The 13,955-nt window shown below is 42.6% G+C and overlaps 1 protein-coding gene across 6 annotated transcripts in view; it reads right to left on the reverse strand.

Moving 5' to 3' along the window:
* Positions 1-13,955, reverse strand: part of AGO1 (argonaute RISC component 1) — a 50,827-nt gene that overhangs the window by 4,285 nt on the left and 32,587 nt on the right. For 3 of the 6 annotated variants that reach the window (XM_036447705.2, XM_036447707.2, XM_036447709.2), the window contains 7 exons: positions 13,067-13,226; positions 12,791-12,881; positions 11,504-11,698; positions 8,562-8,696; positions 7,841-7,942; positions 7,345-7,544; positions 1,197-7,083 (listed from right to left, as the gene is read on the reverse strand). In XM_036447705.2, coding sequence (XP_036303598.1) covers positions 6,975-7,083; positions 7,345-7,544; positions 7,841-7,942; positions 8,562-8,696; positions 11,504-11,698; positions 12,791-12,881; positions 13,067-13,226 — 992 coding nt within the window. In that variant the 3' untranslated portion in view covers positions 1,197-6,974. Of the gene's footprint in view, positions 1-1,196; positions 7,084-7,344; positions 7,545-7,840; positions 7,943-8,227; positions 8,335-8,561; positions 8,697-11,503; positions 11,699-12,790; positions 12,882-13,066; positions 13,227-13,955 lie in introns of those variants that run through there. The other 3 variants (XR_004989593.2, XR_004989592.2, XM_045584851.1) reach the window with 2 other exon arrangements.

Genomic DNA, 13,955 nt, shown 5'->3' on the forward strand with positions numbered 1-13,955 from the left:
CCAATTAATAGGGCAGAGCAAAGACTCAACCAATACTAAAAAAGGGGTTCTATGGGTGTAAGAAGCCTTAACTGAAACCCTTGAGCTCCAAAAGTAGACAAATCAGTCCTTGGAATCACACTGTATTTTTCACTTTAGTAACAACCAACAGTCATTCCGAAACCTTTTTGAAAACATCAATCATTTTTTTAATGTTTTAAATTTTATTTTATTGAGTTTAGAGAGACAGAGGGAGGGAAGAGAGAGATATTGATGAAAGAGAGCAACATTGATCGGTTGCCTCCTGCATATGCCCCAATAGGAAATCGTACCTGTAATCTGGGTATGTGCCCTGACTGGAAATTGAACCATTGACTTTGACCTTTCAGTGCAGGGGACAATGTTCCAATCAACTAAGTCACAAGGGCCAGGGCTAACATCAGTAATTTTTAAAACTGAAATTTATGGCAAAGTGCCATAATGATCATCCTCCCACTTGCTCTAATAAATACTTCACTTCTGTTTTATGAAGGGTCATAAATAGCCTTATTTCATTTGGGAAATATCTCCTCCATCTTTCAATCTGCTCTTTAAGTTCAACCAACCTAACCCTTGCTGCCGAAAAACATGTGTTGGGCTGGCTTGCACTCAACAAACTCTGGCAGGTGGTGGCCACAGGTTAGTTCTGCAATTTGAAAAGTCACACTTAGCATCCAGTGAAATACTGGGTCCACTTACACACACTAGGTGCCACTGAACATTTCTCAATGGCTCTGTGCCAGAATCTTCTGTGAGCAATCTTCACTCAGAGTAACAATGTTTTAGCAGTACCAAGGAGCTTAATACTTGACAATCATGCCATCAGCTGAAGGTACAAAACCATAGAATCTCCACGTTGAGAGAAAAGATTACGATAATTTGGTTAAGTTTCTGCTTACCTGAAGATTCAGAAATGCTGACTCCATCCTGTACACTCAACTCAGTATCATCTTGATTCCCCACTGCCCGCCTCCCCCCCACCCCCGTATTCATAAACCACATTATTTCTAGCTCATTTTAATTCTATTCATAGATGTTATGGCTCTAAGATGACTAAAATGAATAGAATGTAATTTCTGCTCCTAGTTCACAGGCTCTGGGGAAAACAAGTCATGAAAATAAATAGAACAAGCTGCTAAGTGCTATAGAGGGCACTGGAACATCATCTATGACACTGGTTAAGAACAAATTTAAGTTTGTTTATTTTATTCTCTTACAAGTATCTCCCAAGAACAGGAGGAAGCTGGAAGCGGTGGTGATGGTTTTGGTGAATAACTTGGAAGACCTAATCTTAGCCTTATTCAAAATAGTTTTCTCCAATGCTCATTTTCAAGAAATACTGGAGAATGACCATAAAGTTCTATAATCCCAGAGAAGATGGGGTAGAGGATGGTAAATTAAGTTGAAAAAAAATATCCCCTTCTCACTGCAGCAGTTCATGTTGTTAATCATAACTTTCTTGTATTCTATTCCACTGTCTTGATTTTTTCCCCAACTCATTAAATAAGCCAAAAAATACAATAGTAGTAATATGACAATCATCTTAGATTCTGCTTCCTCTCTTCATCATTTAAATTGTGTTTCCTAGAGTTGTATACAATGTTTTTCTCCCTCTATTCTTGTTCTAAACCATCTTGTTCATTCCTATGGCTTTAACTATCAACTATATAAGCATGAATCCCATATCTGTAATTGCAATTTTGTAGTTTTCCCTGAGTAACAAAACATAAATGTTTACTGGAAAGCTTAACCTCATTTCCCCATGGAAATCTCAAAACTCAGTCTCTACAAGGCTAATCTTTCTTCACAAAATTCATTAGCTTCCTTCTATAGTCTCCGCTCTTCCCATCTTGGCTAGAAGAATGCCCCAATACACTCACTTGCTCACTCAGAAACTATTCCTCTCTTTCCCTTCCTTCATCCATTCAGTCCTATTAATTCTATCTCTTGAGTGTTTCTCAAATCTGCCCTTTCCTATCTTCATGGCCAACACCTGACAGCCTTGTTCCAGTCCCTCATCATCTCTCTTATGTATCAGGGTCACCATTTGACTACTCATATCCTCAGCCAAACTACAATATAAGCTCCTTGTTTTTTATTGTTCCTACCCTTCCCTCAAAAGTACTGCTTGGTCACAGTTCTTGTTGAAGAATAAATGGAGGCCCTGTGAAGTATGATTACATACAATATGCAGTTTCAACACTGTAATTTGTTCTATCCACTTTCCTCCTTTAGAAGTAATGGTTCTGCTCTTATAAAAATCTATTTTTCTAACCTAAAATCTATCAGAGATGTAATTAATTCCAACAATTTGCTTTGCTAATAGGAAAAAAGAGAGAGAGACCGCATTTTAGAAACAGAAGCCACTGTTGTTTTTATAAAACACAGAATTGTGCTGCTGCTGTTGCTTGGTTTAGAAGGAACTGTACATTACAGCTGCTGGGATAATTTTACAATAGACTGGACAAGGTACAGCTCAAAGCAGGACACAACACAAGTCTCAAAGGGAAACAAATGCAAACAAGTACACAGCTGTGGGGCTCCAGGGATATTTCCCTATCCATGCTGGACTTGAGAAGAATAAAAGTTCAGAAACTAAAATGGAACCCAGAGTAGTCACACATGCCCACCAGATGGCTGCTAAGTGCCAACATCACACACCATTCAAGTTGGACTTTGTGCAAAGGAAAGTCAATTCATTTTTCCTTATTGCTACTACACCAGGGGACATGGTGCATTCGATATATTGTCTTTACTTGCACAATCCTTGGAGAGTTTATTTTACTTTTTAAAGTAGGAAATTTGCCTTCCCCACCTTATTCTAATTTTTGTTTGTTTGAGCCATTCCCTCCGCTCCCTTTCTTGGGCTCCCAAATAGCAGCCGGAGGTTCTTAGTCAGTAGGAGTAGAGTAAGAAGAGAGCACCAATCTAGCCTCTCCCTGCTCAGGGAGAAGGCAAGTCCTAATAAATGGGGGAAAGAGAAAACCAGAGCATCCCTTCTCCCCAATCTGCTTAGAAGGCCAAATAGAAAAGAGTGCCCTGCACATCCCTGCCATGAACAGACTTTAAAAAGGAAGGCATCCCAGCTACCATCCTGGATTGGCCTAGGCCCAATAAATATAAATAAAAACAGCTTCCTCCAATGTAGTCTCCAAAATTGCATTTTGGCTAGTTTGAGATGACTTTCTGCCCTGAAGGAGAAAGAACTTCCATCTTTCGTTACACATGATGCAAGGTCTACAACACTACCCTACCTGCCTTGCAGATATTCCAGGGGGCAGCTAAGAAGTATTTCCTTGGCTGCCCATCTTGAGTACTTACTGAGTCTCATTTACAGAATTCTGGATAAGAAAACTCCAAGAACACTGTTGCTTAGCCAAAGAGGAGCTAACTACTAAGTGGGAACCAGGAGTTTTTTAGGGGAGGTTTTACGACTTTACGTACCTTCTTCTTCAGCATTATTCTAAGCCTAAATACCTAGCAACAAGAGCCCAGGCTTATCTCCAAACACCAGTAATGGCACCCCAATTCTCAATCAGTCAGGCTGGACTGGAAAAATGATAAATGAGCAGTGCTCTTCTTTCCCACCTTTTAACCAAATTTCTCCACTCTTTTCCCATCACTCTCTTCTTCCTCTATGTCCATCCCCTGACCTTCAACCCTAGATACCCAAGTAGCTCAATCCTAACAAGTCCTTAGAATAGGGAAGCCCCAGTTAGAGAAAAAATGAAATATCTAGGATAAGCAATGAGAGAAACCAACTCCAAGGAGTGGACAGCTGTGGAAGTTGCCAGAAGCCTCTGATTTCATATTTGAGCAGGTCTGCTGCTCAGACCTAGTGTAAGCTTGAGGGCAGTCCAGCCCAAAGAAGACATCACTGGGCTTGAGGAATAGATTCTTGGTCTTCTGTAGCCAAGGAGCGAATAAGCCTGACCTTGTCAACTAACAGAGGGATCACTATAGCCATGCAGAGAATTCATCATCAGGCAAGCAGATCAGCAAGCAAGCTGACTAAATAGAAGAAAAAAGGAAAAAAAAAAAAAAAAAAAAAAGGAAGCCAGGGAAAGAGAGAATAGGAAAAGCAAAGCAAAAGATTGGAATAAAGGGAGCAAGAGACTTGGCTAAAAAGATGAGGCTGGGGTCATCCCACGCTTCCTCAGAGCTTAAGTGAGTCACACTACCTAAACGAAATCCAAGAAAGCCAAAGCTTGTTGCCAACACCAGTTCCCAATTTGCATGCACTATCTTTCAAACAGGAATAACCCTCAAGGTCAATGGTATTTGTCAAGTCTCAAAGATTTTTAAAAAAGTCAAAGCAAGAAGTCATTATCTTGCCATTGCCCAAGCTGCTGCTCTTGTTTTTATTTCTTGAGTGGTATGTGCAATGCCAAAGGGCTAAAAAATGCATTTCAAGCCCCATCTCCAAACCCAACTGGAAAGAGTGAGGCAAAAAGAAAAAGGAAAGAACACAAACTTGTGGCCGAGAGGTGGCTATCACCAGCTCCCTATGGATATTTGCAAATGCTGGTGAATGACTGGAACCTCCAGGAATAGTGCCCTGATCCTAGCCCCAAAATGCACCCAAGAAGAGAACATGCAGAGCCCAATTTTCAAAGAGAGCTCCCCTCCTCTAAGGGTGACTGAACATGAAGTAGACAGTATATGAAGGTGATGGACAGGGCAGATGGAGTGTTGGCATCACTCTCTTTAGGCACTTGTGTAAGGAATGTAGGCTGTCTAGTGAGCTAACTCCTCCCAGAGCCCTCCATTCTGTTCTTCAGTTGGGTTGTGCCCATGGGGCACCCAATGCCATAGCCAGTAGGAAAGTAAAGGAGGAGTTACTCAACAGTCCTGATGCCTTCCTCTATAATCAATGTTTGTGCTACGTTTTGTGAAGTCACTGAACAAAGTAGCCAACTAGAACGGAACCTTGGAGAGACTGTTTTGCATAGGAAAACTGGGTCTGTATTAGGGTTGTTGGGGAGGGTAAGTGGTAGCTCTCACTGCACAGGCCCGGATTCAGACTGGCCTTCCTCTGGCTGGCCTCCAAGCCTGATCTAAAGTGTCATGACTTTATCACCAGATTGGGGCAAGCCCAAGCCCAAGCCCAAGCTCCTTAAAGAAAGGAATTTCCACACTAAAGCTGCAAGATCTCATCCCAAGCAGTGGGAAATGAGAAAATGAACAGTCAAGGAAAGAGGGGGCCTTACCTCAAGGCCAGCAGGCACCAAGCTACAACCCCCCACTTTTCTAGTTTTACAAGCCAGCCAAACCCCATCTCTATGCAGAGAGAAAGAAAGAAAAAAAGCCCATGCCACCCACTCACATGCCCTAGTGGGAAACCAGGAAAAATTCATTTGTGTAAACAGAAGCAAAAGGGAGCAGCAAAATCCCCCAGCCTATTCACAGGACACACTAGAATGTGGGATGAGCCAAAGTGTCAGAGGACAGACCAGAGGGAGAGGAAGATGCATTGCAGGAGAGTGCAGGGCAGAGGGCAGTGCAGAGGAGGGAGCCTGTAGCAAAGGTATTTTCTGCACAGAGGAAAGATGGAGCCTGAGCCCCACATTGGGGAGATAACCATCCATACTTAGCCAGGCCAAAGAACAAGTCAGGTACACTGTTCTTTTTAATGTCTCGATGTTTCTGGGATGTAAACTCACTGGGCATTGGAAGGATATCAAGATTTTGGCAATAAACTCAAGTTATGGTATAAAAATAGCATTTAGTTTTTGCTTTTTTTCCTTATTTTAGACCTAAGGATTGTTTGTTATAAGACACCCCAATTTAAAAATATTGAAACATAAGAGACTTGACCATTGGGGAAAAAGAAGCCAAGAGTGAGAAAAACTATGAAAGTAACTCCAGACCCAGGCAGGTGGGAGGGTAAGGGTAGGACAAGGAAGAAAGGAGGCATAGCCAGTCATCTCAGCAGCTCCACAGACTTGTCAGGTCTGAAAGTGCAAATGTCAATGGACTTGAACCATCTTGAGGTTATAATATTTTTAAAAGCTCAATGAATATGGAAGTCAATTGCTTTAAATGCAAAATAGTTGGCGTTCTGGCTGGAGGCTTATTGGGTTAGGAGTATTTCTTCCCCATTCACCTCCTCTGCTACCCCTACCCCATCTCCCCAAAGAAAGGTACAAAAGGTTGCAGTTCTGCAGCATTACTGTTACAGGGAAGGCACTGGTTACCCACCAGCAGGCGGAAGGAAGACAGGGTCGTGTCACTTCAGAGCTAAGTGCCATAGTGCCTTAAGTCTTATTAGGGGCTGGATGTCTGTCAGGGAGGTGTAAGGTAGGGTAGGAAAAGGTGGAAAGGAATAAGGGAAAGGGGGGTAGCAGCAGGGGGAGGAGCAACCAAAATCATTAGCATTAAAATATCTTCCTACAAACTGGATTCTTAACCCATTAAAACATCTTGTATCCTAAAATATTGATCTGGGTCTGGTTTCGTTTTTCTTCTTAAACAAATCTAGACCTTTTCTGATTAAGGCTCCTAAAAAATCCTTCCCTCCTCCACCCACTTTTTCAAGCCCCTCACTTTCCCATTTGAAGTATCAAACCCAAACCTACCAGCTTTTGTCCACAGGAATGTAGAGCTGAGCCGACCTTATCAAGCTGTCAGGCATGAGTCTTTAGCACTGTGAGTCACATGAGACACCTGTGTGTATGGTGGGCACTGGTGCTGCCCGTCTTGGTCCAGTGGGGTCAGGGTCAGATGTGACAAGATGGGGTGAAGGGTATGAGGTGAATATCAGAAATTTCTGGCTGGTGGTCTGGTTTCCTGGCCCTGTTCCCCACCCTTTATGTCCCATCTGTAAAAGGAAACAAGGTCTTCTGCACTCCTCCCTACCCTACCTCCCTACTCCCTGATTCCTCTGGATTTGGGTGGCATAGCTCTTGGGGCTTGGAAAACTTTCTTCTATCCAGTGAGGTAACAGCGTTCTGCCTTCAAGCGAAGTACATGGTGCGCAGAGTATCCTGGTGAACCTGCACGGCTTTGGCCAGGGCCTGGGGGTCCCGCCCATTGCTCTGCCCTGATATGTGGCTCCCCTCTCCACTGAAAAGGAAAAATGAAAGAAGTCCTTCCTGGTAAACTGAGCTGCTATTAATCCCTTCCCCATCCCTAGAATGCCAATTCCCATACCAGCTTAAGAAAAAGAAAAAAAAAGAAAAGAAAGAAATCCAACCCAGTTTTGGCAGATGAATCCAGAGACACCAAATTTAACAATATCCATTTCGTTCTACCCAAGGAAAGTTGGGAAGGTCTGGTACCCAAAGGATGAGGTTAAAAGGAAGCCAGCCTGATCCCAGGCCTTACCTGTCATGCTCCTTGTCCACTAAGTGATATCGTGCCCGGAAAGCCACCAGGCGGGCATAGTAGGCAGGTGCTGGGATAGAGACGGAGCGTGTGCATCGTACATAAGTGTGGCATAGCTGGTATGTCAAGATCTGGAGCTCATCTGCTGTGAAACGGTTGTCATCCCAAAGGACATAGTAATGGGATGGTCGGCTGGTGCCCTGGGAAGATAGGAAGGTAAAGGGTGCCAGATTGGGCAAAAGGGATGGCTGATGATAAGGAACAGGATCACTGTTAAGATTATGGCTAGGTTGGAAGACCCACTCATGAATAGACAAACACAAAGTCATCTATAATTTGCCTAAGATATTCAAAGTGTACTTCTGGTCAAGTACAAGGAGGGCTTATTAAGAGAACAATCATGATTTGAATGTCACATAGTGATGACATATATTATAGAGGCAGTAATCAACTAATTTTTTGACTCATTGGAAACCCCAGCACATAGCCCAGCTACCTGGATGCCTGCGTGGCTGCACAGATAGAAGTCAAACTCAAATGGGTGCGTGATGTTGGTATCCACAGTGGTTCCAGCTGGGATGTTACCACTCTTTCCAATCTGCATAGAGACAAAGACAACCAAGGTCCCAAGACCTGCCTACCCTTAACTAGGACCCCAATTCAATTCTACTCTGACTCCACCAGAATCCCAAGAGTAAAGCAGAAGTTGTGGTTCCCAGAGGGTATTGGGTCTTGAAATAATGGGTTCTAAAATCACACAGACATGTGTTTAACAACTAGTTTCATCATTTATTACTGTGTGATCTTTATCAAGTCATTTAACCTTTCTGAGGTTAAACTGGAGATGATAATAATAGTACCTACCTCACAGGGCTGCTGTGAGGAAGACGCCTTGTACAGTGTCTGGCACATAGGAGAAGTTCAATAAATGGTAGTTCCCTTTCCCTTCTCTGGGAGCTGGTCTATATATGGGGTCTATAGGCCAGGGAGCTAGGAGGAGGGAGAGGAAGTATAAGGGAAGGAGGGGGAAAAGGGGAAACAAAGGGAAGGAGGTGGTAGAGGAAGGACCACAAGAGCTCGATGGAGGAAAAAGGCCAAAGAGGATGAAAAGGCCAAGGGTTAAATCCCCAGATTTTATCTCAAGGGCTTCTTCCATATTAAGAGAAGGCAGACAGGATGGATGAGGTTAAGGGTGGCTTCCTCAATCCCTCACTCACTCGCTCATTCTTGTCAGCACAAAAAAGTCGGGTGTGATGGCGTTTCTGCACCACAATATAAGTGATCCCAGGCTGGTAGTCCTTTTCCAGTTTGATGCAGGCATCACGAATGGCCAGCAGCTCATAGTGGAGGATCTAGACATAGGGTGTGGAGATAAAGAACATACATTCCTCTTGAGTTTACACATCTTTGTGAACTAAGGGTTGACACTTATAATATGGCTTTTGCTCAGTCTCCCTTTATAAGCTGATACCCAACCATTAGAGCTGATGGGTCCTTCCTGCCAAAATCAGCCTTATATGGAATTCCACATATTTGTCACCATAAAACCTTGGCTGGGAAGCTTGGCATTAGTAGAGAGCACATATCTGATTCCTATGTAAAAAGAGACCTAAAATCAAGACACAGAATCAAGGTTCACAGAGAAATCACTAAAATTATAATGCCCAAAGTAAGGTCAATTTCAGGATCAGAAGAATAATGAGAGTACCCTTGTACCACCAGAGATGAGCAGACACAAAGTTCAGACACCGGTGCAGAGGGAGGGGATGAATTCTGGCCTACAAAGAAGCTGGATCCTAATACATAAAAACCCTGAGTCATAACGATCAATAAGTACTGAGGCTCGACCAACTGGAAGTCAGTTTTACAATTAATGCTACATTTTGTGAAGTCATGGTAGCTCTCACTGCACAGGCCCCAGCACTGACTGCTGAGGGGGCTGCGAATCAGGGCCAGAGAGAAGCCTGAAGAGAGAAGCAGGGACTGATCCGTTGCCGCTGAGGCAGCTTTTGATCAGTACTTGCCTCTCTCTCTCTTCCAGTTTGGCCAGCAGCCTCGCCTTCATTTTTCTCCAGGCATTCACTGGGGCTACTGATCAGCTCCGCCTTTCTGATCAGGCCCCATTGATAGGCCCAGAGATGCTGACTGTCATAGGAACCAACCAATCAGAACCAAATGTGGGTGCTGTGAAGAACCAATGGTTGCCTAGAAGGCAGAGCATTTGACACTGATTGATATAAGAATTGACCAATCAGAACCAAATGTGGGTGCTGTGAAAACCAATAGCTGTCTAGGAGGCAGAGCTTCTGACACTGACTGGCATAGAAACTGACCAATCAGAACCAAATTGGCCAACAGAGGAGGGCAGTTGGGGGCAAGATCAGGCCTGCAGGGGAGGGCAGATGGGGGTGATCAGGCAGGCAAGCAGTTATAAACCGGGCCTATAGTTATATAATAATGAACTAGCTAAAGAAGCAGCCACAGGTAAATAACCATAGATAATAGTTGCCTTATGGTCTTGGATATCAGGTATAGGGAGTTAAAACTGTATGGTAGAAGTACATAGAATTTACAAATAATTAGAATTAGATTTAAAACCAAGTTTTAGCCCTAGCTGGTTTGGCTCTGTGGACAGAGCATCGGACCGCGGACCAAAGGGTCCCGGGTTCAATTTCAGCCAAGGGCACATGCCCGGGTTGTGGGCACAATCTCCTGTTGGGGGCACACAGGAGGCAGCTGATCAATGATTCTCATCATTGATGTTTCTATCTCTCCCTCTCCCTTCCTCTCTGAAATCAATAAAAAATATATTTTAAAAAAAAATTTTAAAGGGCAGTTTAAAAATAAATAAAAACAAGTTTTATCTTGTTATATTTCCTTGAGCAAGTTACTTAATCCCTCTTAGACTCATTTTCTCCACACCTACTACTAAAATTACTAATAAGACCAGCCTTACAGAGCTGTTGTGAAGACTAAAACAGATAATTACATAATTGCCTAGAAACCTAATTGGAGCTTAATAACTGATGATTGCTTTGCTAAGAAGTCTGAGTTTTAACCCAAGGCTATATGAACTAGACATTTCTGAACAGAAGTGACATGATAAATATATCTGGTATTTTAGGAAACACTAGATGCCTTGGAAGAAATTGAGCACAATGGTTAATAGCATGGACTTTGGAATCAGATCAATTTGTCTAAGTCCCAGTTCCACCACTTAGTAGCTTGGGTGACAATGAAGAAATCATTTAACATTTCCAAGCCCCAGTTTTCTCATCTGTCAAATGGAATAATTATTATTTTATAGGACTACTGTAATTATAGCATTAAACAGAACACATATGAAGTGCTTGGTATAGTTTAGGGCACATAGAAAGTACCCAGTAAATGGCAGTTATATATTACTATTAAATTGTAGTCAAGGAGACTAGTTCAGTATACAAGTTTAAACAACAGAATATGAAAGCTTGGCAGGCAGAAAGAATAAGAGGAACATTATGAAGAAAGGTCAACATGTAGCACCATCTACAGACTTACCAGTATCACAAATTTTATGGCTCCATCTTAGACTCAACTGGAAATTCTTTTTTTTGTTAATCCTCACCTGAGGATATTTTTCCCATTGATATATATATATATTTTTAAGAGAAAGTGAAAGGAAGGGGGAGAGACAGAGAAAAACATCGATTGGTTGCCTCCCCTATGTGCCCCAGCAAGGATCATTGATCAAGCTTGCAATTGAGGAACTAAGGTACATGCCCTTGCTGGAATTGAACCCGAGACCCTTCAGTCTGAGGGCTGACATTCTAACCATTAAGCGAAACCAGTTAGGGCTCTAGATCAGAAATTCTAAGGGTAAGTCCTGTTAAATGTTTTAACAAGTCCTCCCAATGATCTTGACTCATGTTTGAGAACCACTGGTCTAAAGCATCAGTCTTCCACATGAACCAACTCTAATACGCACTGAGGGTCTTCTGTTACAAGAAAACAGGTCAACAGATGCTTGTACTTGCCACTTCTCAGTTGTGATATCTGCTCTGAAGCTTTTCCATTTAGCAACCTTCCAAGTGCCAATGCTTAGAAAAGCTAGCAGTACTCTCTGCCACCATTAGGCCCTCTGGCCTCAATACGAAGTTTTTCTAACTACTGTGGGCCCTACCTGAGGGAGCTGGCCTTCAGGAACCCCATCTCGGTAGAAGATGATACGGGTAGGCTTGAAGCGGGTAGACTTGTAGAACTGGATCAGCAGCTCACGCACCATGTAAGATAAGTCTTCAATGATCTCCTGCCGAGGTCGCTGCACCCGCACAGTGGCACAATAACGGCTGGGGTGGGCATCCATACTGCCTACCACCTGTTAATCAAAGAGACAAGATAAGCCCCTAGAATCTCCACCCACGCAACACTGTCAAGCTGTGGGTTAGGGCAAAGGCTTCTCAGCAAAAAAATCATGCTATCAAAACAAGTAGGGTTTTAGAGTCAATGAGCCCTGGTTTCAATCTCTGTTCTATCACACATGAAGAAGTTACTTAATCCATCTGATCTTTTCTTTCCTCCTCTCAAATAGAGATAAGTATAGAACACCAGCTGTTTGCAGTGCTGTTATTGTACATATAAAGCACCTTGGACAGGGCCTAGCTCTCAGAAAGTGCTTGGTAAGTTTGATTTCCCTATCCCTTGAAGAGGGGAATGTGAAGGTTTGGCATTACTAACTTAAAGAATAACCTCATCTAGCCACAAGTTTATCCTTTTTCCATTCAAGTGCAAATCTATCCCAGAACAATGGTGAAAAGTATTCTTGCAGATGGTGAGAGTAACATAATTTTCAAAGGGGACAGTGGCCAGAGCCTAGGATAGATGTCTACAAGGAAAATAGGGAAAAATATAGTATAGGGTTCCCTGCATTTATTGAGATAAGCCTAGTCTGCCTAGAGAAATATAAGGGTTGAGGAAAGAGAAGTGGGAAAAAAGCTGATCTCTCTAGCAATTCAGAAACCCCTAGAGAACAGGGAGCAGAGAAGTCAGGAGAGGGATTAGAGACAACTAATCTACTTATGTGGATCAGGGGTAGGGATGGGAAGAGGAAGTGACAGTCTCAGCAAGTAAATAACTCCCTTAAAAGGGATTTCTGAGAAGAGATATGGCCACCACCATATCCCAAAAGTAGGCATGGAGAGAGAAGAACTTGAACATAGAGCAGGATTGATGGACACTGGGCCAAGTCTCTGACCACAACCTACATTCTCATTATTCTCACTGGAAAACACACACATTATACAATCAATTTTATGAAGATACCAAGGGAATGGTTAATGGGGATGATGAGCTGGAAGGAAAAAAAATTTATGAAGGTCTAGAGCCCGAGCTAAGGAAAGGAAATCACAGGTAGCCTTGGAAACTGAAAGCTAAGAGGAAAACCTTATGAGGAAGCTGGAGTGTCACTCACTGCTGTGATAGATGGTTTTTTCCCATCCCCTGCTGGGGGGTGTGTAACATCTGCTCCCAGGAATATCACTGGCTGTTGAAAGACTGCAGAGCTGAACAAGGAAGAGAAAACAAATGGTGAGGAGACAGATCATTTCTTCCTGGCACCACCTAGCACCCACTTTGGTCCTTTCTTCCTTATGCTTGACTCACTCTGCCTGGTCAGGACCCTATATTTTCATCAATTTCCAGAATGGTACCTTGCATGACCAGGGCAGATGGACAACAGAGTTCATACCGCTGGTGTGGGACTAGGATGTTGTTTATGCCACCAAGTTTGACATTGATCTTCAGGCAGAGGTTGGACAGAGTTTGAGGTGAGGTCTTCACCACGTTCTTCACTTGCACACACTGTGTAGCCATTCCCAAAAGTGTATCTCCAACACGTTTCACCTCAGCTATGAGCCGGGAGAGAGAATTGATTAGTGCATTCACAAATACTTAATGAATGCCTACTAAATCCAGGCAGGAACCACAATGGTGACCAGAAACAAACAGGATCCCTACTCTAATAGTGCTTACTACCTAGTGATCACTTTTAAAAATCATGAAAAGTACAACAGTAATAAATGCTACAACAAAAAACTTCATGGAGCTACGACAGTATACAATAGGGGGTAATAACCTAGCCACAAAATGCCTAAATATTGATTGAACTGAAAGGTACAAAAGGGGAGTGGTGGAGAAAGCAACCCAGGCAGAGGAAACAGGATGCCAAAATGCACTCTGATAGGAGATAGCATTATATGTCTGTGAAACAAAAAGGTCAAAGTAACTATAAAGGAGAATAAAGAGACTGACATAGGGAAGAAATGAGAGTAGCTTATATTAAGAAGACAATTCTTAAGACTGAGAGAAGCAAATAAATTCAAGAGAGACTATATATGTGAATAAAAGAATATTTATGGATAACTTCTGTGTTTCTTGCTTTTGTATTAGAATAGATATATAATAAGCTCTTTTTTAAACATTTTGAGTTTGAAGTGCTTTTTGGTCATCCCAGTAAGGATACAAACTAGGCAACTGGTATAGTAGTTAAAACGGAGATGAAAATCTACGAGATACTTAGATAAAAACAGCAAAGGCATGATCTTGATGGGATTGTCAAGGAAAAGAATAAAAAGAGA

This window comes from Pipistrellus kuhlii, unplaced genomic scaffold (assembly GCF_014108245.1).
Source record: "Pipistrellus kuhlii isolate mPipKuh1 unplaced genomic scaffold, mPipKuh1.p scaffold_m20_p_2, whole genome shotgun sequence".
NCBI classification, from domain to species: domain Eukaryota; kingdom Metazoa; phylum Chordata; class Mammalia; order Chiroptera; family Vespertilionidae; genus Pipistrellus; species Pipistrellus kuhlii.